This window comes from Bos grunniens, chromosome 26, assembly GCF_055505025.1.
Source record: "Bos grunniens cultivar Pamir isolate PY7600 chromosome 26, Bosgru_T2T1.0, whole genome shotgun sequence".
NCBI classification, from domain to species: Eukaryota; Metazoa; Chordata; class Mammalia; order Artiodactyla; family Bovidae; genus Bos; species Bos grunniens.
Window position 1 is genome coordinate 50,988,927 of NC_141190.1, and position 23,023 is coordinate 51,011,949.

At 57.7% G+C, this 23,023-nt stretch overlaps 1 protein-coding gene across 6 annotated transcripts in view; it reads left to right on the top strand.

The window, feature by feature from the left end:
• The window catches only part of INPP5A (inositol polyphosphate-5-phosphatase A), a 146,199-nt gene that overhangs the window by 78,197 nt on the left and 44,979 nt on the right, over window positions 1–23,023 (top strand). For 4 of the 6 annotated variants that reach the window (XM_086378259.1, XM_086378258.1, XM_086378260.1 and 1 more), the window contains exon 5: window positions 19,113–19,176. In XM_086378259.1, coding sequence (XP_086234385.1) covers window positions 19,113–19,176 — 64 coding nt within the window. Of the gene's footprint in view, window positions 1–19,112; window positions 19,177–19,338; window positions 21,933–23,023 lie in introns of those variants that run through there. The other 2 variants (XM_086378261.1, XM_086378262.1) reach the window with 1 other exon arrangement.

Below are 23,023 nucleotides of genomic sequence, written 5' to 3' on the forward strand. Positions count from 1 at the left end.
GGGGGCCGCCCGGGACAGACAGGAGGTGTTATGTGGCGCCTTCTGCATGGCCGTTGGGTGAGACCGTGCCTGGGAAGACCTGGGACTTACAACAAGGCACCTGGCCGGCGGTGTGTCCAGCCGCCCCGAGAGCCAGCAGCCGTGTCCATCTGGAGCCCGGGACAGGACGCCGCCAGGCAGGGGAGCTCCCTGAGCCAGACCGGGGCGGGGGTAGAGAGAAGGGGGCGGCGCTGGGGGCTCTGGGGGGCTGGTGCAGGCCCACCCTGTGCTCTGTTCTTGAGGCTGTGCCACGGTGTTGGTGATGCTGCTGAGACACGGGAACCATGTGTGTGGGGCTGTGTCTGCCCCTCAGGTCCTCCAGGAAGGCCTCCAGGAGCCTCCCGGCTCCCTCACTGACCCACGGGTGCCCTGAGTGGATGGAGGAGGCCAGTGGGGACGTCTCTGCCTCACCTGGACTTGAACCCCGACCAACAGGCCGCTTCAGAGCCTGGCCTGAGTGCTCAGGGTCCTGCCCCACCCAGGCCAGGGCAAATTGGGAGGATGGGTGGACGTTCCCAGAGTGGCCGGCATGCTGGCCAGAGGGCAGGAGGGCCACTGGCTAGGGCACCGGGCTGTCAGTGGCCCCTCGACAGAGGCCAGAGCCTGCGGGGGTCTCATGGGCTTGTTGGGAGGGAGGGGCTGCTTTTCTCCTTCCTGGTTTGGAAACTGTGGAGTGAGGGGGATGCAGCAGTGGTCGCTGCACCCACATGGGAGGGGCAGGGCCCTGGTGAGACGGTGGCCTGCCGGGGTTTGGGTGGGAGGCAGGCTGAGCCCAGCCACCCGGGACATGAGGCCAGCTCCCCGGGGGCTGCGACGACCCCTCCTCAGCAGGGTGCTCGTCTTGAGTTCCACCCACCCCTGAGTGTCCAGTCCGGGATCATGTTTTCCAGCTGATGCCCTTTCCTGGATCACCAATACCTGCCCCTCGCCTTGGGCACCACCTCCCTTGAGAAGCCAGGTTTCAGATGAGAATGCATGTCTCAGAGGCTGGTGTGCCCATAAGGTGCGCCCAGGAGGCTTGCTGGCTGCAGGAAGAAGCTCTGGGTTGCTGCTCTCCATTTCCCACCAAAGATCAGAGGACTTCCCCGCGCAGCTACAGAAGGGCCCACACTGGCTGCCGCAGCCCAGGCCCCACTCACACCTGGCAGGTACGGAGCCCAGGCCACAAGTACCGCCTCCCGAGAGCAGGGCCGGCTATTACCAGCGGGGGTGTGGTCCAGCGTCCCAGGCACCAAGGTGCCGTGAAGCCATCCGTGTGGCCACAGGACGTGCGTGTTGTGCTCCGTGTGCTGGGCCTGCTGCGGGTGCCACGGATGCAGAGACACAGGCCAGAGGCCACAGGCCACCCGTAACGCTCACACTCTGCCCTCTGGAGCTTGCACACTCCAGTGAGCACAGGTGCACGCACACGACACTCAGCCTGCATGGGACGCAGACACGCTGCACGTGACCCCTGCACGCGACGCACGCTGCACGTGACCCCTGCACGTGACCCACGCTGCACGTGACCCCTGCACGTGACGCACGCTGCACGTGACCCCTGCACGTGACCCACGCTGCACGTGACCCCTGCACGTGACCCACGCTGCACGTGACCCCTGCCTACGCGTGACCTGACACCCTCTCTCTGTGCCTGGTGGAGCTTGCAGAGCCCAGGAACAGGCACACTCTGTGTGGCTACAAGATTGAAAGAGTGGGTGTGAATGCGTCCAGTGCCCAGTGCCACCCGCAGGCCTCTTGGAGATGGGAGTGGAGACCAGACTGCTCTGAGGAGGCCACGTTTAGTGGGGCCAGGAGGGCGTGCAGGAGTGGGCAGGGAAGGGGGAAGGTGGTCGTGTTTGCACGAGGCCACGGCAGATGTGGAGATGGGCCACGGGCTCCGCTGGGGATAGCATGCTGCTGGCCATGGGTGCATGGTCCTGGATGATGTGCTGGCCCTGAGGCCGTGTCCTGCCCGGGGAGCCCACCCCGGTGACTGAGGAGGGCTGAGGGTATGAAAGACCCAGCACAGAGGCCTCACGGGGGGTGACCCTGAGTGAGGAGAGGAATGGGCCAGGGGTGGGGCCCTGGCAGTGCCCACTTCCCAAGGCCATACCGAGAGGCAGAAGACAGACCTCAAGCTCTGGCATGCCAGAATTCCCATCCAGAATCCCACCTGGCAGCCTCTGAACACACAGGGAGGAAAAAAGGAGAATTGTGTTTCAGAAGCATCAGGCTTTCACAGTGTGTCCCTGGTGCCTTGGTCAGGAAGCTGTGGTGCTCTACCCAAGGTCCAGAAAGCCCGGAACGCAGGGTTTTGAGCAGCCAGCTCCCTGGAAGTGGGAGCAGGGCCCAGACATGGAGTGGGTGCCTGCAGCTGGACCAGGTGTCTGCCAGGCCCTTAGCAGAGGCCGTACCCGGCTCCCTGGGCATGAAGAATGGGTGCCCTTGCCTTCAGCTCTGCAGATGCTGATGTGTGCCCCCCTGTGCCAGGCCCGCCTCTCTGCTCTCAAAGGAGCCCCCAGGTCAGTGGTGAAGGAGCTCCCGGGGGAGAACCATGTACCCTGCGGGAGTAGTCAGCTGGCTGAGTTTCTGAGAGTCTCCAGGAAGGTGAGACTGATGTGCAGAAACACGGAGATGAGGTTTAGACAGTGTGTGAATGAAGCGTGATAAATGTGTCTTAAAGATCTCAATTAACAAAAAAGGAGGCAGTAATGAAGTCCAAGGAAAACAAAGAGCTGTTCAAGACAGGAAAAGCAGTTGTAGTGTAGTAAGTGGTTCTATTGTGAAGAGCATTCTAAAGTTATAATGATGTGAAGACTGATTAGTAGTTTAAATAAAAATGTGTTTTTATCCCGAGGATGGGGCTCAGGGATTGTGTGTGTGTGTGTGTGTGTGTGTGTGTGAGTCCGTGTGTCAGGCATGTGAGTGAAGGAAGGTGCTAAAAAGGGATTAAATCCTCATTTTCCACAGCAGAGAAATCAATAGTTAATATTGAAGACTAGGAAATCAAGAAGTAGCATTGTAAGCTTTAGCAGTATGGAGGTAAATACCAAAAGAAAACAATTAAAAGAAAATAATGGCCTCTGGGGAGTAGAACATTGAAATTATCAGTTCAGTTCAGTTCAGTCGCTCAGTCGTGTCCAACTCTTTGTGACCCCATGAATCACAGCACGCCAGGCCTCCCTGTCTATCACCAAGTCCCGGAGTCCACCCAAACCCATATCCATCGAGTCGGTGATGCCATCCAACCATCTCATCCTCTGCCGTCCCCTTCTCCTCCTGCCCTCAGTCTTTGCCAGCATCAGAGTCTTTTCCAATGAGTCAACCCTTCGCATGAGGTGGCCAAAGTATTGGAGTTTCAGCTTCAACATCAGTCCTTCCAATGAACACCCAGGACTGATCTCCTTTAGAATGGACTGATTGGACCTCCTTGTAGTCCAAGGGGCTCTCAAGAGTCTTCTCCAACACCACAGTGCAAAAGCATCAATTCTTCTGGCGCTCAGCTCTTTATAGTCCAACTCTCACATCCATACATGACCACTGGAAAAATCACAGCCTTGACTAGACGGACCTTTGTTGGCAAAGTGATGTCTCTGGTTTTTAATATGCTATCTTGATTGGTCATAACTTTCCTTCCAAGGAGTAAGCGTCTTTTAATTTCATGGCTGCAGTCACCATCTGCAGTGATTTTGGAGCCCAGAAAAATAAAGTCAGCCACTGTTTGCACTGTTTCCCCCTCTATTTGCCGTGAAGTGGTGGCACCGGATGCCCTCGTCTCCGTTTTCTGAATTATCAGGGCACTGCTGTTTTTCCATAATAAGCCGTGCAGAACTGTAACTTTTCAGACAAACTTAAAAAAAAAGCAGGAAGAGACTCCCTCCCTTGATGGTGACCTCAGAGAAGACGTGCAGTGGTGGCAGGGAGGTGGCGCACGGGTCTGGGGTGTGGAGGCAGCGGTGAGACGTGGTGGCAGGTGGGGCTGTGTGTTGGCTCGGGAAGGCAGCGGTGGGCAGTGGAGGTGGCACGTGGGTCTCTGTGCCCTGGTGCAGGGAGAAGGCCTGCGGCGGCAGCCGGCAGGTCGTCCCGGCTCTCTGAGCACAGGCTGATTGTAAGAGACTGCAGGGAGGGAGGAGGCTGGGGTCCTGGAGATTCCTCAGCATCAGGAATGGGATTTGCTTGTGAATGTGAATTTGAACAGTTTTGGGGAAGAGGTGAGGCCGCCAGAAGGGCAGAGAAGGGACAGATGGGTTGTGTGGAATGCGAAAGGCATATCACAAGGCTTTGAAGTTCTGGTTGAAGTCAGTGCACAGAGTGGGCCAGAAGTAGGGGCCCACTGTGATTTTATTTTCTCTCTCTGTGCTGTCTTCTCTCTGAGCCCATGCCACCCAGGGCATGTCCCCTAGCCAACACTATGGAGAAATGGGCTGAACCCAGGAGGTGAAGACAGTGCAGGCTGAGCCTCCTGGGATGAGGCGGCCAGCGTGTGGCCAGTCCTGGAGTACAGCTCACGACCACCGCTACCTACCCCCGCCGCACGCACTTTACTCCAGCTGTCACGCAGCTCCTCCATGTATGCATCAGCCTCTCTGTGCTGTACTTCTGAAGACACAGTCCAGAGCTAAGGGCAAATTGTTTGAGGTTTGAGATCAACTTTACTGAACTGACTGCATTGAATGTAATGGGAACAATGTCTTCTTCAGGGAAAAACAATACAAAATGAAGTGCTTTCGTGAATAGTCACTTTGGATTTGCTAAGAAAGTAAAATCAAAGCGAGTCACTACTTCTGATTTGTTAATGTAAAGTATTTAAAATCTAGTCCTGTAGTTACAGCTGGTAAGCTGTCAATTTGCAAATGACTTAGGTGGAAAATGAATTTAAATGATCTTGCCATTTATAGTAGCATCAAAACATGAAACATTTAACTTAGGCCAAAGAGAGAGCCACTACAACATACTGCTCAGAGAAGCTAAAGAAGATGCGGAGAAGCATACCATGTTCATGGATGGAAAGGCTCAATGTTGTTAAGATTTCGTTTCCCCCTAGATCTATGTAAAGATTCAGTGCAGCACCAGTTAAAATCAGGGCAGCCTCTTTTTCTTATGGAAATTAACAAACTGGTTCCAAAATTTATATGGAAATGTTCAGAACCTAGGATAGCCAAAACAACTTTGAAAATGAACAGAGATTGAGGAGTTACACTGCCTGATTGAGATTTATTATAAATCTGCAGAACTCAGGACAGTGCAGTCTTGCTGTGAAACCAGAGGAATAGATCATGGACCAGAGAATTTAGAAACAGATCCCCCACTGATTTTTGATGAAGGTATTGGGATAGCTCAGTGGGGAAGACAACCTTTCCCTAAATGATGATGTAAGCAATGGCTATGTACAAGGGAGCCTCGACCCTCACTTCGAAACTTGTGAGAATTTAACTCTGAAACTGTAAAACGTCTGTAGGGACATGTAGGAGGAAATCTTAGTGACTTTGGCTTTGGCAAGGGAAAGTCACTCAGTCGTGTCCAGCTCTTTGTGACCCCATGGACTATATAGTCCATGGAATTCTCCAAGCCTTTGGCTTTTGCAAAGATTCCTTAAATATGACACAAAAAGCAAAAAGTATTACTAAAGAAAAAGTTAGCTATTGCGCTTCATCAAAATGAAACATTTGTTCTTCAAAAGATACAAAAATAGTTTACAGCCAAGAGAAAATATTTGCAGAAATCTGTGATTAAGGAATTTATCTCCAGTGCTACATGTAAAGATCCATTACAAACTAGTACTAACCAGACAACTGAATTTCTGGAAGGTCTGAACAAACTCTTCACCAGAGGAAGTACAGGAATGGCACGTGAGCATATGCTCAGCGCCGTTCCTCAGTGGAGCTAAAGCGAATGGAGAGCACGCTGCTCAGTAAGGATCGCAAGTGTCCAGTCTCGGCTACAGTGAAAAGACCGACCATATCCAGTGCTGGGGGGCGTGGGGAAGAGCCGGACCTGTCAGATGTCGCTGGGGAGGGCGTGGGGGGCGCGCTGGGAAGCGCCTGAACAGTTAAAAGCTCAGCGACCGTGAGACCTCACCGTCCCACCTCCAGGCGCCCACCTTGGAGAGATGCAGGCGCATGTCCACATGGGGCTGGACACAGGTGTTTGTGGCAGCTTCACCCCCAGGCTGCGGACCACGCAAGCGTCTGCCAGCAAGTCTGCACCAGCTGCGGGACCAGCTAAGCGCCGCCGGCAGAGGCAGGCGAAGAACAGCTGAGACGCGGGAGCGCGGCGGCGTCAGCGTGAGGCCGCCCTCGGAGGCCGCCGTCGGGCTCCGGTCCGTGTCACCCTCTACACGCCGCGCCCACAGTTCGGAGAATGGCAGTTGTCCGTCCATAGCGCTGTGAGCAGTCACGTGGCTAATGGCTGAGAGGCAGTCAAATTTTAAATTACTTAACTGAACAAGAATATTTCCGTTACCAGCTGACTCCACGTAAAAGCCACCAAACGGCTGTGTGTGTCTCATGGTCAAGGAAACCGAACGCTGCACAGGAAGTAATAGCAGAGTGCGCGTAACTCTGTGTGCTGTGCAGCTCTCGCGAGGATAAAAGTCACCCTTTAGGTTAAGTAAGGCTGTCTGGGTCTTGGGTGTAGCTCTGCTCCAACTCAGTCAAATAGTGTTCACTTTGCTGCGCGTTTTCTCCCGACCTCAGGCGGGCGGACGCGGTCTTCTGGCGTGGAGTCCGCCCTTTTGGTCATCATTTGCAGTGGAGCCATGGTCTGTAGTGGGAGACTTGGCAGCTCCGTGGTGCCAGGAGGGGTCCCCATGGCAATGGGCAGCTGCCGCCATCCCCACGAGCAGATCTCGCCCCACCCCCGCCAGCCGTGCGTCCCCCCCCACCCCCACCGCGCATCCACCCCTACTCCCGCCCCCGCCGCTGGTCCACCCCACCCCTGCCGCTCGTCCCCCCCCACCCCCACCGCGCATCCACCCCTACTCCCGCCCCCGCCGCTGGTCCACCCCACCCCTGCCGCTCGTCCCCCCCCCACCCCCACCGCGCATCCACCCCTACTCCCGCCCCCGCCGCTCTCTACCCCGACCCCTGCTGCTCGTCCCCCCCCACCCCCACCGTGTATCCCCAGGCGCCCCTGCTCCGTGGCGCTCATGGTGTGCAGGGGGCTTGGTGAGGAGCCCTCTGCCTTCACCCGGATCCCTGGCGGGGGCGGGGGACTGTCTCTGCCCCCGACCCCGCAGGCCCCTCCTGCGCCCTTGGCCCGTTCGGCGGGTGGGAGCCGGGCCTGGCCGGGCTGCCGGGCAGTGCGGGGCCGAGCGGTGATCGGTCAGACGCAGACAGGTGTGATGGAGCGTGTGTCAGCCGCGCCTGGAAACAAATGCAGCCCGGGAACGTCTGGTGAACAACTGAAAGATTGTAAAGCTCTTAAGGACTTTGGTGCTTGTTAGCGTTTTCTGACAGGAACTCAGAGAAGCAGGGGCGCAGAGCGGCCCTGCCGACTGGCGTTTACCTCCCCGTCCTCTCAGTCGGCCTGAGTGGGGTGTTCCCCCCGCCCCCCCCCAGCCCTGAGCTCACCAGCTCCCCCAAACGCTCCCGGGGACCTCTAGGAGCCCCCAACCCGAGTGGACACCTCCTCCGACACTGGCCGCTGGCCGGGAGATGCCAGGAGTTGCAGGGACCTTGGGCTTCAGAGCCCGCTCCCATAGGAAGGCAGGTGCTGGGTGCCATGAAGGCCGTGCCCTGTGGTGCCCGTGGGTTTTAACTCAGTGAGCAGGGGACGTGGCCTTCGCGCTCTGCGTGTCACATCCGTTCTGGATTTGTGTCTGTGGAGCTCGCCTGTCCACATTATGCCACGTCCTGTGTGTGCCAGTGCCATCGGCCAGAGGGCAGGGAACCCTGTGGGATCGCCCGGTGCAGGGGTCCTGACGGGCCCTCCTCTGCAGCGGGCGTGAGGCTCCGACGACCCTCAAACCGGGGTCAGAGCCCACGGTCCTGCCCCCGGGTGGCCGGGTCTCTCCTGCTCCCCTGGGCCGCATTCTGGACAGAACCTTGGAAGACCGGCTGCGTGGCTTACCCGGCTTTCAGACAGAAATGGCTACACTTGGCTCTTCATCTTGATATTAATGCTTGGTTGTCAATTTTTACTGCTGATCTGATGGACGGGGCCCAGGGCCGGCCGTCGTCCCCTTGGAGCAGGCCCCCCCCGGGCCTGGGGCCACCGCCCCCCATGTGCACCTTCCCGCCCCCCGTAAGTGGCTCAAGCGGAAAAGTCCCTGCACAGGAGACTCGGTCAGACGGGCTGGCTGTGCTGTGTGCCCAGCTCTCTGGGTCACGGGCGGGTAAAGGTGAGCGGCTTTCTGTTTGTCTAATTTTCTTTCTGTTAATCCCCTCACTCCCACCCACCACTCAGGAAAACAAAGGCTGGACACAGCTGTCCGAACTGGGCCCAGACCAGCCGGGATCGGGCAAGGCCAAGGTTTCTGTGTCGGCCCCCGGGACCTGGGAATGCGTGATCTGATTGTGCTGTGTAAGTGCGGCGGCCAGAGCACGCGGCAGACGCCCCACTGTGACCTGGCCCGGCGGGGCTGCGGCCCCACTGGGCCCAGAGCCCCACTATTCAATAAACGCAGGCCCTTCTTCCAACCATCAAAATTACCTAAAGCATTTTCCGAAGAGAGAGAACAAATCCAATCAAATCATAACTGTTGTACCTCGTTCCGGAGTTAAGTGTATTTGCTAACATGTGGGCCTGGTACAGAACCTCCTCCCAAGTTTCATCTATTATCACAATAATTGAGTTTGTCGCTGGAATTAGATTTATCAAATTGCGTTATCCTCTTCAGAAATTGGGTAGGTAGCCTGGCAGGGCGCGGTGGAGTTAATCCGCTTTGCTGAAGCCCCGGTGGCTCCGCGTGGCGGCCGGCCACGGCTCAGACATCTTCCTGTCACCCTGGACACCGTGTAATTTCTCCTCGATCCCTTGTGCAAATAATGACATTTGAATCGAGCATTAACAGGCTTAATTACTTTAAAATTGTCATTTTAATTTACACTGATATAGTATTGATCATACAAGCAGAGATTAAGCTGTTCAGTGGAGCGGATGATGGGGAATTAAGCAGTAAAGGGCCCTCCAGGGGCCGCGCACTGCCCAGCGAGTGCGGAAGAGGGATGATGCTGGTCGGTAATGAACTGGCGGCATGCGGGGACATGAATCTCGGGCTCCGGGAGAAGCGGAAATAATGGGGTTTGGGCGGCATTTGCAGGTTATTCATTCGCTGCCATGCACCAATTCTCCGGTGATTCATCCGCCTCACCAACATTTATTTATCCAGCAAATTCCGTGCTCTGACCTTTTGGCTGAGCGCATCGACCAGAAGTTGGAGCGGAGATCTTTCAGGGGTAACTTTTGTGTCTGTTATGCTCGCGTGTGTCTCGGTCCCAGCCCACAGAAGCCTCAGGGTTTGGGGACGCTCTTGTGTCCAGGCCGTGCGGTGATTGACAGCGGGAGGGTGGGCCGGGTAGGTGTCGCTGGCGCCTTTTAGATGAGAGGACCTGGGGGTCTCGCACGTTTCGTGGGAAGTCACAACCCTTTGCCTCCTTCGGGTTCATCTCCCAAGTTCTCCTGCAGTCAGAACGGTCCCCACCGCCCGTCCAGGCGCTGTAGGGGGAGACGACGTATAAATGGAGCTGAGACCGCTCCTTCCAGGGGGAGCACGTGGACAGACTCCTCCCGCCCATGTCAGAGCACTTCAAATAGTTTCACCTCAGACCGTTTCCCTCTGAGGAGGTTACGTAATAAAAACTCAGCCTGATTGATTTTATGGCTCAACAGGGAAAAATGGAATTCCCGGCCGCTGTCCTAATGGCTTATTGTAAGCAGCGAGGGCAGGGTTAATCAGAGAGTGATGGGGGCAGGGATACAGACACGGCTCCCACGGCAGGTGGGCTCCGATTCCACGGGGCGTCTCTCCTCAGGGTGACCTCAAAGCTCGCTTTCCAGTTCCCTTGTTCCTGCCGGGCTCGCGTGTCCTAACCCCTGGACGGCAGCACTTGCTGGGCTGAGCTGTGTGCTTTCGGCAGAAACGGCCGTGCTGAGGCGTCACCAGCTCTGCTGCCTTCATTGGGCACCTGCTGTTTGCCAGGGTTGTTTTGAAAGTCCTCCCACGATCCCACTCTTCAAGGCTGGGGGCCTGGGGACAGAAAGGCCCAGAGACACTAGTGACCAGACGTGGTGGGCAGTCTGGAGGGTCACAGGCATGGCCCCCAGGGCCCCAGCCTGAGGCCCTCTGTAGCCACGCAGGTGGCCCCCAGGGCCCCAGCCTGAGGCCCTCTGTAGCCACGCAGGTGGATGTTGAGAGGGAACACACACTCGCGTTGTTCTTTCTGAAAAGTGTTTAGTTCATTTGGCTGCACCGGGTCCTGGTTGCACCACGCAGGATCTTCAGCCTGTGCTGCGGCGTGGGGGATCCAGACTCCTGACCGGGGATGGAACCAGGCCCCTGCACTGGGAGCACGGAGTCTTAGTCACTCAACCACCAGGAAAATCACACGTGTCCTGAACCCCGCACTTTCAGACCCGCCAGTGCATCCTTCCAGAGTAGGACAGGCTAGCGACCCAGGCTCATTCTCCACAGGACGCCACCCAAGGACACTCCTTGAACGGGTGGCCGTGCTCCGGCCGCCCGCTGGCCTCTGGCGGGGGTGGGGCGGCCTCTGGCAGGAGTCGGGTGGCCTCTGGCAGGAGTCAGGCATCATGCTCATGGCTGGGACTTGGCGTCCCCCCAGCTTCCCAGCAGGGACCATCAGAGACCCCCACCAGCGCCACTGGCCTTCCCCATTGGCAAACACCGGCTGCTGTTTCCTCTTTCCTGGAAAGATGCTCCTGACCTCGTCTCCTCCGGGTCCTAGGAAAACACGGCTTCTGTTACTGCCCTCCCAAAGGGCACGGAGCTGAGTGTGGCCAGGGCCGCGGCACCTCCCTGAGCCTCGGTCCCACCCATGTAGGGGTCGGGGGCCCTTGTGGTCTGGCCCGAGAAGGGGGCAGGGAGGAGGGGCGTGTCTGTCATGTTGTGGCCCCGCCCCCATGACGTGGACGCCCCCCGCGTCCGCCTCTGTCTTGGGGTGGGGGCCAGCGGAGGAGCTCCTGCAAGCACCGTGCACACAGGTGGGGTGGGCTCCTGTCCTGGCCGAGCGCCTCCCGGCCAGCGGCACCACGTTGTACCTTGTGAGGCCTGTTCCCCACCCTGGCGGGGCCCTGGGCAGCAATGGGGAGAGCTCTCACCTCTCATCAGGCTAGAGGTCCACTGATCCAGCTCCGCCCGGGGCCAGGGGAGGCAGACCCCGTGACCACCTCCCCAAACAGGAAGAGCCGTCGCAGGAGGTGAGCTCAGGCTTCTGAGCCCACTGTGCCCCTTGGCCCAGAAGACGGCTGAGGAGGAAGCCGGGCCTGAGCCAGGTGTGGCGGGGGACGGTTGGTTCAGGTCGGCCCTGGGCGCGGAAGGCGGAGCAGGCGTTGGCAGCTGGAGGCGCCCTGACCCCCGGAGGTGCGTGGAGGGCCCCGTGCGCCTTCCTGACGCATGCGCAGCCCCTCACAGACCTCCGAGGGCCGGTTGGACCAAGCACCCCTACCCGGGAGGGCCTCTGTGTGCGCGCCCAGTCTCGAGGCTGGAGCCCTCAGAGCAGAAGACACGGAGCCTGGACTGCAGGCGGTGTGTGGGCTGCAGGCGGCCCCAGAAAGCATGAGAGCATCTGGAAGAACGCGGGCGTGGGGCAGAGGTGAGCGCCCGCCGTGTGGTCCCGCTGACGTGGCCGAGGGGACGCCACTTTGAAGAGAAAACAGTGACAGTTTCCCAACAGACGAGGGACAAATATACAAATTCAGGGAGATAAAATCAGCGCCCAGAGAGGTCACAGCAAAACTGAACAGAACCCTGGACCAAGGGGCCCCTTTGAAAGCAGCCGTGGGGAAGACGGGTCCCCGAGAGGGGAAGTGGTGACCGCGATGCTGAGGGCCATACCCCCAGCCATTGCCATGTCTCGAGGGAGAGGCCAGCGGAGAGTCCCGCATGCAGGATGGCGGGTGAAAGCGCCCTGAAAGGAGTCGGCCGCAGCGGGCCAGTCCAAGGGGCACATGCTGAAGGACGCTTTCCTTGCGGGAGGGAGTGGCCGCCAGAAGCAAGCGGACACTGCGGGTGGGAAGGCTGGGGCAGGGAGTGCAGGCTGGGGAGGGCAGGCGTGGTGGTGCCCTGCAGCGGGGAGATGGCCTGCAGTGCAGATGGAGGCACGAGACCCTCCAGCAGTAGGGGATGGTGGTGCCCCCCGACTGCCGGGGTGAGGAGGGCTGAGGGGCTGGGGCCATAAGCTGTGCCCTCTGCAGGTGTTGCTGTGTTAGCATCTCTGTGGAGTGGGGGTGGCGTTAGGTTATTTGAAGCAAAAGTAGATGGCAGTTTCCCAGTGGGGTTGAAGTTTGAAAATCGGTTAAACCTTCCTCCTCACGTTTACTGCGCAGGCGTCTCGACAGCGCACGCATCCTGTAGACAGCATCGCCCAGTGCTGGTGGCCCTTGAGGCGCGTTTTCCCTTAACCGTCCTCTGTCTGGGATGCGGTTTCTCCAGAACACTCGTTAAGGATGAAATTGTAATTGAAAAGCTAATGATTTTCAGAAGATGAAAGATGAAGTCAGAGCTGCTTTAGCTGCGATGCAAACTCTCTGAGTGATTTAATTGGCATAAAAGTTTATCGATTTGCTTTGCTGATCATTTAGACATGGGGAATACAACAAATCTTATAAAGAAGACTAGTCATTTTAAGTCTGATGTTTTTCTTTGCTTATTATCAAAGCTTTCCGTTTGCAAAGTAATACTGAAAAGAGTATTCGTCCTGCAAAGGACTCTCATCATCTCAAGAGGATGAGATCGTGATGCAGAGTTGAAGGTGGCCTGGGGGTGCTCGCCGAGGGGCCCCGGGTCTGCAGTGTTCCGTCGCCCTGGAGGGAACTCTTGTCTCGTGGACAGGTTTCCTTTCCCACCCGCGGCCGGGCGGGCTGGAACCTGCTAAGTCAGGTGGAGTCAGGAGCCTTTCGCTTCTGAAGGGGAAGGTCCGAGATACTGTGCCGAGCAAAACGCATGATTCTGCGGGGGGCGGACTGGGCCCTGGACGCGACAGCTGAGGTGTTCCCCGGGTGCCGCGTGGGTCTGGGGAGTCCCGAGTCCCCGGCCTGGGCCACAGTCCGCGAGGAGCCCCTCAAGCCGGAACTTCCTGTATGTCGCCCCTGCCCTCTCAGCTGGGCCCAAGGTCAGCACCCCTTCCCAAGCCCTCAGTGTCCCTGCGCCCTGGAGACTCAGCTCCAGGACACCTCCTGCCCCTCCCTGCCTCTTCCCCACTGTGCCTGACCCCCACTGACCCGTGCGTGTCCCTGAGGGCCACCTGTCACCCCTGCTCCCTGGGCCCTCACCGACCCCTGCCCTTCACCCTGGCTCTGGTTCTCCTGGGAGCGCAGCACCTTGCTGAGGACTCTGCACACGGCGACCACTGCATTTACATCGGGGCCAGACCTCTGTCCTGGACTCCAGGCCTGCCACCCCTGTGAGGCGTCTTGGGGCCATTTCAGCCTCGGCTCGTTTGAAGCTGGACACCTGTGCTCTGAGCCGTCCCCACCTCAGACCATGGTGCTGTCCACTTCCAGCTGCTGGCAGGAACCCTGGACTCGTTGCCCAGGCCCTGACTGCTCTCAGGACGTCCCAGGGACGGTGCCCCTGCTCAGAAGCTGGCCTCCTGTCCAGAGTCCTGGTCACCGTCCCAGGCCTCACCCCGCCCGCAGGATCTCAGGCCGGACTCCTCTCTGCCCGAGGTCACCCCAGTGGTTTCCAGGGCGGGTGCCCTGGCAGGGCCATCCTGCCCTGAGGGGGCCTTGCCCAGGTGGACTGAGACCAGTGTCCCTGCAGTTTAGGGACCTGGTGACGTGCTCTCTCCGTGGCCCATGTCTGCAGGGCCTGGTGACATGTCGGCCGCCTTGCCGTGGTGATCAGACATGTCAGCAGCATGTCAGCCTCGCGGGGCCTGAGGGGACAGCGGGGCCGGGCTGTGACAGGGTCAGTGCGCAGTGCATGCTTTATAAAACGCTCTTTAATTCAGCAGCGGAATATCATTAGCTCTGTTCGTAGATGAACACAATGGACAGCCAATTTGATTACCTTCTGATGCTGGCCGTCGGGCGGGAGACAAGATGAAATTACACGCAGCCCTGGTGCGGGCGGGCCGCGGGGAGCGGGGCGCGGGGGTCAGCAGGGCCTGGCCGTCACTCCAGGTGCAGCCCAGGGGCTGACCTGGAAAGTCGGTACTTTGTGAACAAGTCAGTTCTCATTTGCGAGAGTCACAGAGCAGCTCTGCGGGGCCGGGAGCCTGTGACGGTGACACCCGTGGGCAGCCTCTCCTGCAGGCCGCCCTCCAGTGACGCAGGCCAGCGTGGGCAGTCAGGCTGCCCCATCCAATTAGGCTGGCCATCGCGAGTTTATTATGCCGGAGAAGATCAATGAAGCTCTGCATTGATTGAAGCAGAAGCCTTGTTTCATTTATTATTGTTTATAATCTAATGAATGTTGCAGTAACTTTGCTTTGATTTATTACTCAATCTGTTAAATTGTTTTAAAACCAGGAGTCTGGGGGCTTCCCCTTGTGCGAGGGAGGGCCGCTCCCCTTGCTGGTGAAGGCGTGTGGCCCGTGCGTCGGGCTTGGCTTCTTGGCGCTGCTGTGAGGCCGGGCTTGGCTTGTCCTCTGAGGCCTGCAGCGCGTTGGCTCCGAGCCGTGGACCGGTCTCCTGGGGAGGTGGGGGACACGCCTCTGTGTCTCACTGTCCAGTGATTCTTGCCGCGTGCCAGGCCTTGTGCTGGGGACTCAGAGGTGACCAGGTCCCTCAGGGAGCTCCCTCCCCTCCTGGTAGAGAAGGAAATAAGCACACAGCCAGAGTGGGCAGCACCACAGAAGGGCGGGGCTGTGCGGGGGCTGAAGTCCGGGAGGGCTGCTCAGAGGAGGCAGCGTTTCCATGGGAATGTGCAGCATCAGGGCTCACGTGAGAGGAAGGCGGCAAAACAGGAATGCCCATGGTGGCAGAGCTTGGCCAACCTCAGGCCGGAGGCCAGTGTAGCCAGAGCTTTGTGAGCCGGGGGGCTGTGGTGATGGGGGTGACCGGAGAGTGGGGGACAGGGCCAGGCTTCTGGTGGCCCCACAGCAGACGGGGGAAATGGAGGGGCAGGAGTGCAGGGACTGCAGTGGTGCAGGAGGCAGGGCTCCCCGGGGCCGAGAACGGAGGGTCAGCAGTGCCCAGAGTGGTGGTCACTCGGGGAGGGGCCGTTCAGGGAGGGCGTGGTGGTGGGCACGCCACATCCAGGGAGGACCAGGGTTCCAGCGGGAGAGGGAGAGTGATGCCACAGGGCCCCGAATCCGGGAGGCGGCCCCTTGGGACGTGCGCACGGGAACTGCGTGTCCCACACCCGAGGCTGACCCCCGGGGGCACCACGCTGGAGCTGGCAGCTGGGAGACGGAGCCTGTGCAGCTGCTCGTGGAGTCAGAGCGGGGCCCCCAGTGAGGGCTGAGAGTGGCGTCCTGCGGGGTCAGGCATCCACGCTGCGGGGAAGCGGAGGGTCCAGGGAAGTCTTGCTCTAACTCCCGGGTGGGCTGTCACAGACCCGGCTCAGCAAAGTCACCGGGTGGCAAGGGTGAGGACCAGTCCAGGAACAGGTGAAGGCCCTGGACGCAGTCCAGCCGCCAGAACCCACGAGTGTGAGCACGTGTGTCGTGATCAAGCCAGCCTGGGGCCAGCAGTGCAAGGCTGGCCTGACGTTTTCAACCCTCTTAGAGCAGTGCTCCGCTTTAACCCCCTATAAACCAGACTTGAGTGTGGCTCAAGGCGTGTCACAGTTACGGGAAGGAAGACTGAGCGCCGTGAAGATGCCACTGCCCCCCGGGCAGGCTGTGTGTGATCTGCACCCCAGCAGGATGTCTGGGTGTAATTTGGCAGCTGTTGGGGAGTTTCACTTGGAAGTACAGAGGGCCAAAAATAATAAAAGCAGTTGTGAAGAAAAGCAAAACGGAACATTTATCTCTACTACTGAATATGAAGACTTATAAAGCTAAGCTAGGAAAAACTGCTGTTAGACCGACGAGAGGAGTCAAAGCCCAGAGAACAGACCCCTGGAGAGATGGGAGTGTGGCCTTCACGTGAACAACGGGGAACCACATGGATGGAGTGGTAGAATCCACTGGGTGCCTGTGCCCTGCCCACAGATACATCCCTGGTGTGGGGAAAAGCAGCCTTACGCCTCTTCCCTCTCAGCCCGGCCCTGGCCCCCACTCTCCTGTCGCCCCTCTCATCACAGGCTCTCTGACCATGCTGGGCTGCAGCCCGAGGATGGCCATGCTCTGCCATCGTGGGCGTTACCTGCTTCGCCAGCCTCTCCTCATGTGAACCTGGATGCTGCTGGTTTCCATGGAAACGCTGCCTCCTCTGAGCAGCCCGGGTATCAGAGGGTGGTGAGACTCGTCGTGGAGTGAGAGAGAACTCTTGGCAAACCAGGAACGGAAGCCTAAAGCCATGAAGGAGGTGTCGGCTTGTTTGACTACCTTAAAGATAAAAGTTTTCATTCGGTGAAAGATACCACAGAAAACCGACAAGGTGAGCCAAGGCACAGGAGATGTTCCTCATCGTGCAGGTAACAGACATGGGGAATGGAAAGTGGACTCAGTGTGAGAGCAAGGCCTTCAAGAGAAACCCACGTGCCCGGTGTGCTAGAAGGAGGCGCTCAGCTGCTCCAGAGTGAGGGCAGCACAGGTGAGATGCCTGCTGGGTCGCCCGCGGGCCTGCAGCCGCAGAGGGCTGCCGGCTGGTCTGCCGGTACCAGGACCGGGCAAGGGGGTGGGCAGCGGGCACCGCTGGCGGTGCCGTGTAGAATCCTGCGTGGAAGGTGCCTACCCACCGTGACCCAGAAACTCCAGCCGCGTGTCACGCACACGCGCCCACTTAATACAGGCGTGCAGGGGTGTGCGTGTCTCTCACGTGTGCTCAGGGACGCCACGCAGTGTTCCCTATAGCATCAGCGCCTGTAGTGAACACCTCGGACACATGTCAGTGTGTGAGAAGACGTGTGTGTCCCTCTTCCCTGTGTCTGGAGGGCAGATTTGCCCCTGTGGCCCTTCCTTGGTCGGTTTGACTCGAGCCTTAGGGGCCGTCTCTTCCCCGGGAAAGCCAGCAATCTGACATGGAGGCGCGGGCGTCACACCGAGATGGTGCGTCCTGGAGCATCCGCTTCGTTTGCCAGCAGAGGCAGTGGGTGCACATCCGAGGGCTGGCCTCTGGGGCTACGTGGCCTCCCACCGCGGGGGGGCGGTGGCTCGCCTGCAGGACCCTTGGCAAACCCGCGTTTCGCGTCTGCTGGACGTCTGCGGACGCATGGCTCCAGTGTGGGGAGCAGCCTCCCCCCCTCCTGTCCCCTACCCTGGGTCAGCGTGTCTGGAGATCAGCTCTTGGTCCTCAGTCTTCAGCCCCCCAAAGGCAGACGAGCGCCCAGATGCGGCCCTGGGTCCCATCAGCAGCCTACTCAGTCGCTGCGGGAGACTGTCTTCGCAGCGTTTGCAGCATCTGCAGACCCTTGAGGGACCTCGAGCTGCCAGGTGGGTGGAACCAGGGGCCCTGGACCACGTCTCCTGCCGCGTTCATCCCTGGTGCTCGCGTGGGAGTCGCACGGACCCGGATCCAGGCTCACGCTGCATCCCTTCAGAGCCCGGCCGCTGGATCCCCGTAGCCTCGGGGCGAGTCTGCCCCCGAGGCCGTGCTGCTGCCGTCTGTCAGGGCTCCTGCCCCGTGTCTGAGCCCCGGTGGACACAGCAGCAACTGCTGCATTTCACTAATGGAGAAAATAGGCACTCCTGACAGGTTTATAAATATGTAAAAAGTATTTGAATTGTTTCTAGCAAAGCAGGCAAGGAGTCAATACTCTCCGACAAGACGAACACTCTGCTGACAGTTGCGGGGTCAGAGGACCCGCGGGCCAGCGCCCGGCCTTGCTCGCTTCCCTCCAGACGGCCTCGCAGCCGCTGACAAACGGGCCCTGAACTGCATGGATGGGGTCGGTCAGGTGTCGGAAAAGTTGGATAGCACTTTGACTTGAAATACTCATTAGAGCTAATTATGGATTTTCTGACTCTATGAGTTACAGTTTCTGTTCCTACATTGGCAATTTATTTTGCATTTATCATGAACTTCTTAATATTATATTAGCTTTATTGCATTCAATGAGGCAATAGTTCAAATATTTGCAATCACATTTATTTACTTAGGCTTTTTCTGAGTGCTTACTTTGCTCACAGAGATGAAAGAATGCCCATTTACAGGCCCGCGTGAGCAGAGCAGCTGTTAGGATTCTCTTCCTGGGGTCCCCGTGCTGCCCGAGTCCGCTTCTTGGAGGGGCCTCGGCTGTCCGAGGTCGGAGCAGAAAGCAGAGGCTGGGCCTCGGGTGTGTGCGTGCAGGGGCCGCAGCTCCCCTCGGGGAGGGTTCAGGGCAGCTGATGACGGCTGGGGTCGGGCGAGCGGCATGTGGGCTGTTTACTCTGTGCCTGCGGAGCCCCAGCCACTGACCACACGCCTGAGTCCCCGTCACACACAGGCACACATGTTCACGTGCACTCGCACACCCCAAGTGAAGTTTGAATCCCAGGTAAACAAGTGGTTCCGGCTTCGGGTGCCCTGACCCGCCCCGCCCGCCCCGCCCGGGCCTGCACTTGGCCTCCTGAGAGGGGCGCTGGGCCGAGCTGGTCGCCCAGAGCCGCTCCTGGCGCCGGCGGGCGGTTGGTGGTGCTGCTCGTGGCCGAGGGCTCGGGGGCAGGGTGGCCGCAGCTCCGTCCTGCAGGGTGGGCCCCGCAGTGGATGTGGGCAGCGGGGCGGGCGCGGGGGCCTGGCTCGAGGCCGGACCGCAGGTGTCCGGGTTGGGAGGCTCAGCCCGGAGCCATGACTGGCCGCCATGAGCTGGACTCGCCTTCTTGCGCAAAACTGCTTTAAAATCTTCTCAGGCCGCTCACTTGGTTTCTTTTTTTGCTCTGCAGGCGCTAGGAAGCTTTTACTTTCTTCACGAATCCTTAAAAAACATCTACCAATTTGACTTTAAAGGTAAGACGCCATGCTGTCCTTCATGTCCTCTGGGATTTTCTGTCCTGCTGGACCCTGCCCACTGCCCCGTGGTCTGGCTTCTCCCAGCCCCTTCCGCCCAGTGTCCCTGCGAGAGGACCGCAGGTCCGGTTTGATCAAGGCTTTGCCGCGGTCACTCGGCAGGGACTTGGGAGGACGCCTGCTCTATGTCTTTGAAACCTCGATGGTCAGACCGCCCCGGACGGCTTCCCCTCTGGCCCCGGCCAGCCCACCCCCGGGCCACACCCCTGCCAGCCCTCATGGCTCAGGCTGGGGGCTCTGGTTTTCCTGTAATAAAGAGGAGAAGGGAACGGTTTGTATCTCTGTGCCTGTCAAATGTGAGAAAGTGGGAAAAAAATGAAAAACACAGCCAGACAGCATGTTTCAGGAAAGAGCAGGCGAGAGTGTGTTTGTGGCGGAGCGGACAACGCCGCCCGTGTTCACTGGGCAAACTCTGTGCGTCTCCTGAGGGCCCCCGAGTGCTCACGCGCGGAGGCTGTGCGTCTGCCCCGGTCTGAGGGCCGGCCGCCCGCAGGGTGCGTGTGGGTTGACCGCTCAGGCAGGCTCGACTCCACATGCTGAGCGTCAAGCTCTCTGAGCTGCACCAGGGCCGTGGAGCCAGATCACAGGCCTCTGTGATGCTTCCCAGGTGTGAGGACAGTGGGGGCAGCCTGCCTCGCAGTCTGTTCAGAGTCATCCTCTCTGCTTACTCCGGAGACAGAGCGCGCCCACGGGCCGAGAAGCAGTGATTCCATCAGCCTGAGAACAGGGTCCCAGCAGCAGGCGTTCACCAGCCCATCGCCTGTGGATTTTCTGCCCCGCCGCGGGGCTGAGAGCGGCCCAGCAGACCTGGCGGGAGCGGGCTGCTCTCCCCACGCTCTTGCAGACTCTGGACGTCGTATCATGTCTGCGGGGCCGTGAGCGGGGTGGCGGGAGGGTGCAGGCACAGTGGCTCCCGGCGTGGCTGCAGCAGAAGGGCTTTGCTTCTAACCAACCTGCGCCTCTGGCCCTACAGGTGCCACCTCTGTTAAGGTTCTCCTCTTTTCAAGTAAGCCTTTGCAGAAATGCTGTATTACTACATCAAAGTCATCATGAAGTGCCTGGCTAGCCCACAGTCTGTTTACAGTTGTACCTTAGACGTACGTTCCACTCCAGCAAGACCTCCACATTATCAGTGACAAGAACTGTGATAACACGGGTGGTGGTCATGCCCTGAGCAGACAAGCCTGGCTCAGCCTGGCGGGTGTTCCTGCCGACCCACAGCAGTGGGCGTGGCCGGAGTCTCAGGCAGGCGTGGCCACTGGCCCCCACTCCCCCACTCCTTGCTCTTCAAGACTTGCATTTCTGCCTGAAATTGAGCTTCAGCAAAAGCAATCCAGATCTGTGCAGTTTGAACACACTTTAAAGAACAAACAGCCTGGATTTTAACAGATACTTTCCTACTTAGAAAGTTGAGATAAGACAGATAAAAGGGGCTCTGGTTTCTGGTCCGACATGTGACGAGCAAGGAAGCAGTCACTTCAGCCTCGCAGAAGATGATCCAAACCAGCTGAAAATAGGTGACTCTCCGTGGACCCCTCAGAGGAGCAAGGCCACAGGACAAACTGCTGCCCCTCAGGCTCGGGGGGAGGCTGGCAGGCCAGAGAGGCAGAGCCATTGAGCAGTCAGGTCACGGCAGGGCAGCCCCACACGGCCATCCTTGGCCCCCCTTCGTGGGTTGGCCTCCAGGAGCCCCACCAGGTTCCCGGGATGAAGATCAAGGGAAATCCCTGCGTGCCTCTGGCAGGGGAGGGGAGAGTAGCAATTCTGAAATGCCCAGAGCATTCTGTCAGGTCTCCCAGAGGCCTGACCAGAAGGAAAGCCCTTGACTAGAGTCCAGCCGGCTGGGGTCTGATCAAGGCCCAGACAACAGGGAGGGAGACAGACAGCCCCAGCCTCTCCTCAGTCTCCTGTCACACCTGGGCGAGAGGAGCAAGTAAGACCCAGAGTAGGTAGAAGAGAAGAAACAGCGAGCCTCAGAACACACAGCAGTGAGACCAAGAGCAGACGCTCAGTGCAGAGTCAGCGCGGCTGGGAGCCGACTCTGAAACAAGGAGCAAAATCGGCAAACCTTCAGCCAGGCTGACAAAGACACACGTTAATATCAGAAACGAGAGAGGGGCCGTCACTGCTGATCCAGTGGATGTTAAAAGGATAATATGGAAATATTGTGAATAAGTCTGAGCCTGTAGATTTGATGACTCAGATGGCCCGCTTCCTTGAAAGATACAGTCTATCAAAACTCATTCAAGGAGGAGTAGATAATATGAATTATCTGTTAAAGGAAATTCAGTCAGCACTTAATAACCTTCTAAGCAAGAAAGCATCAGATCCAAATGCTGTCACTGGTGAATTCTACTAAACATTTAAGGAAGAAATTATACTGATTCTTTAGAATCTTTTCCAGAAAGTAAAAGCAGAGAGAAAACTTTCTAATTCATTCTACATGGCTAGCATTACCCTGATACCAAAACTAGATAAAGATATTACAAAAAAGGAAAACTACAGGCCAGCATCTCTCATGAACATACAAAGCAAAATTCTCAACATATTGATAATATTAGCAACTCAAAACTAGCAACATATAAGAAAAAGTATGCACTGTGACCAATTCAGATTTATTCCAGGTATGTAAACCTGATTTACCATTCGAAAGTCAGTCAGTGTACTCCATCACACCAATAGGCTAAAAAAGAAAATCACACGATTACATCAATCGATGTAGAAAAAAATTTTTCATAAAATACAACGCCCATTTATCATAAAAACTCAGGAAACTGCGACTAGAGGAGAACTTCCTCAACTTGATGAAGAACAGCTGCAGAGATTCTGCACTAAGTCATACTCAACAGCAGAGAACTAGATCCACACGCTGCTCCCCTAAGGCCAGAATCTAGGTGGGGTGTCCACTCTCCCCGTTTCTCTTCCACATCACACTAGAAATCTTGGCTACTGTAATATGACAAGAAAAGGAATAAAAGTCTTATTGGTAGGAAGATGCTGTCTTACGTCTTAGGTGACTAGTTTATACAGAAAATCCTGAGGAACCAACATCAGCAGCGGTAGCAGCGGAAGCTGGTACCAGGAGCACGGTCAGGATGTGAGGTTAATAAGCACAAGGCAAGGGCTTCACCGATAGCATTTAACAAGTAGAATTCGAAATTAAGAACATAGCTCACATACCAAAAAGAAGTACTTGGGATAAATCCAACAAAACACGTGCAGCATTGGGGTTTCCTGGCGGCTCAGTGGTAAAGGCTCCTCCTGCCCGCGCAGGACGCACACATTCAACCCCTGAGCTGGGGAGACCCCACATGCCACGAGCAGCAAAGCCTAGGGGCCCCACCCGCTGAGCCCGTGCTCCAGAGCCCGGGGGCGCAGCTGCTGAGCCCCTGTGCTGCTGCTGCTGGAAGCCACAGGCCCTAGAGCCCGCGCTCCACGGCCAGAGACGCCACCGCCGTGAGAAGCCCGTGCCCCTCAACCAGAGCAGCCCCTGTGCAGCAATGGAGACCCAGCACGGCCACACATAAACCGATTAGGTTATTTTTAAAAGATATGGGCAATATCTGCATGCGAAAAACTATAAAATCTGATTAAAGGAATCAAAGAAGACCCAAGTAAGTGGAGAGAGAGTCCATGTTCATTTATAGGAAGATTCAGTATTGTCAAGTTCTTCCCAACTTGATCTATAGATTCAACACAAGCTTGTTCTAAGTCCCATAAAGTTGTTTTGTGGGTACTGACCAATGTATCCTAAAGTTCACATGAAGAGGAGGCAAAGACCCAGAAT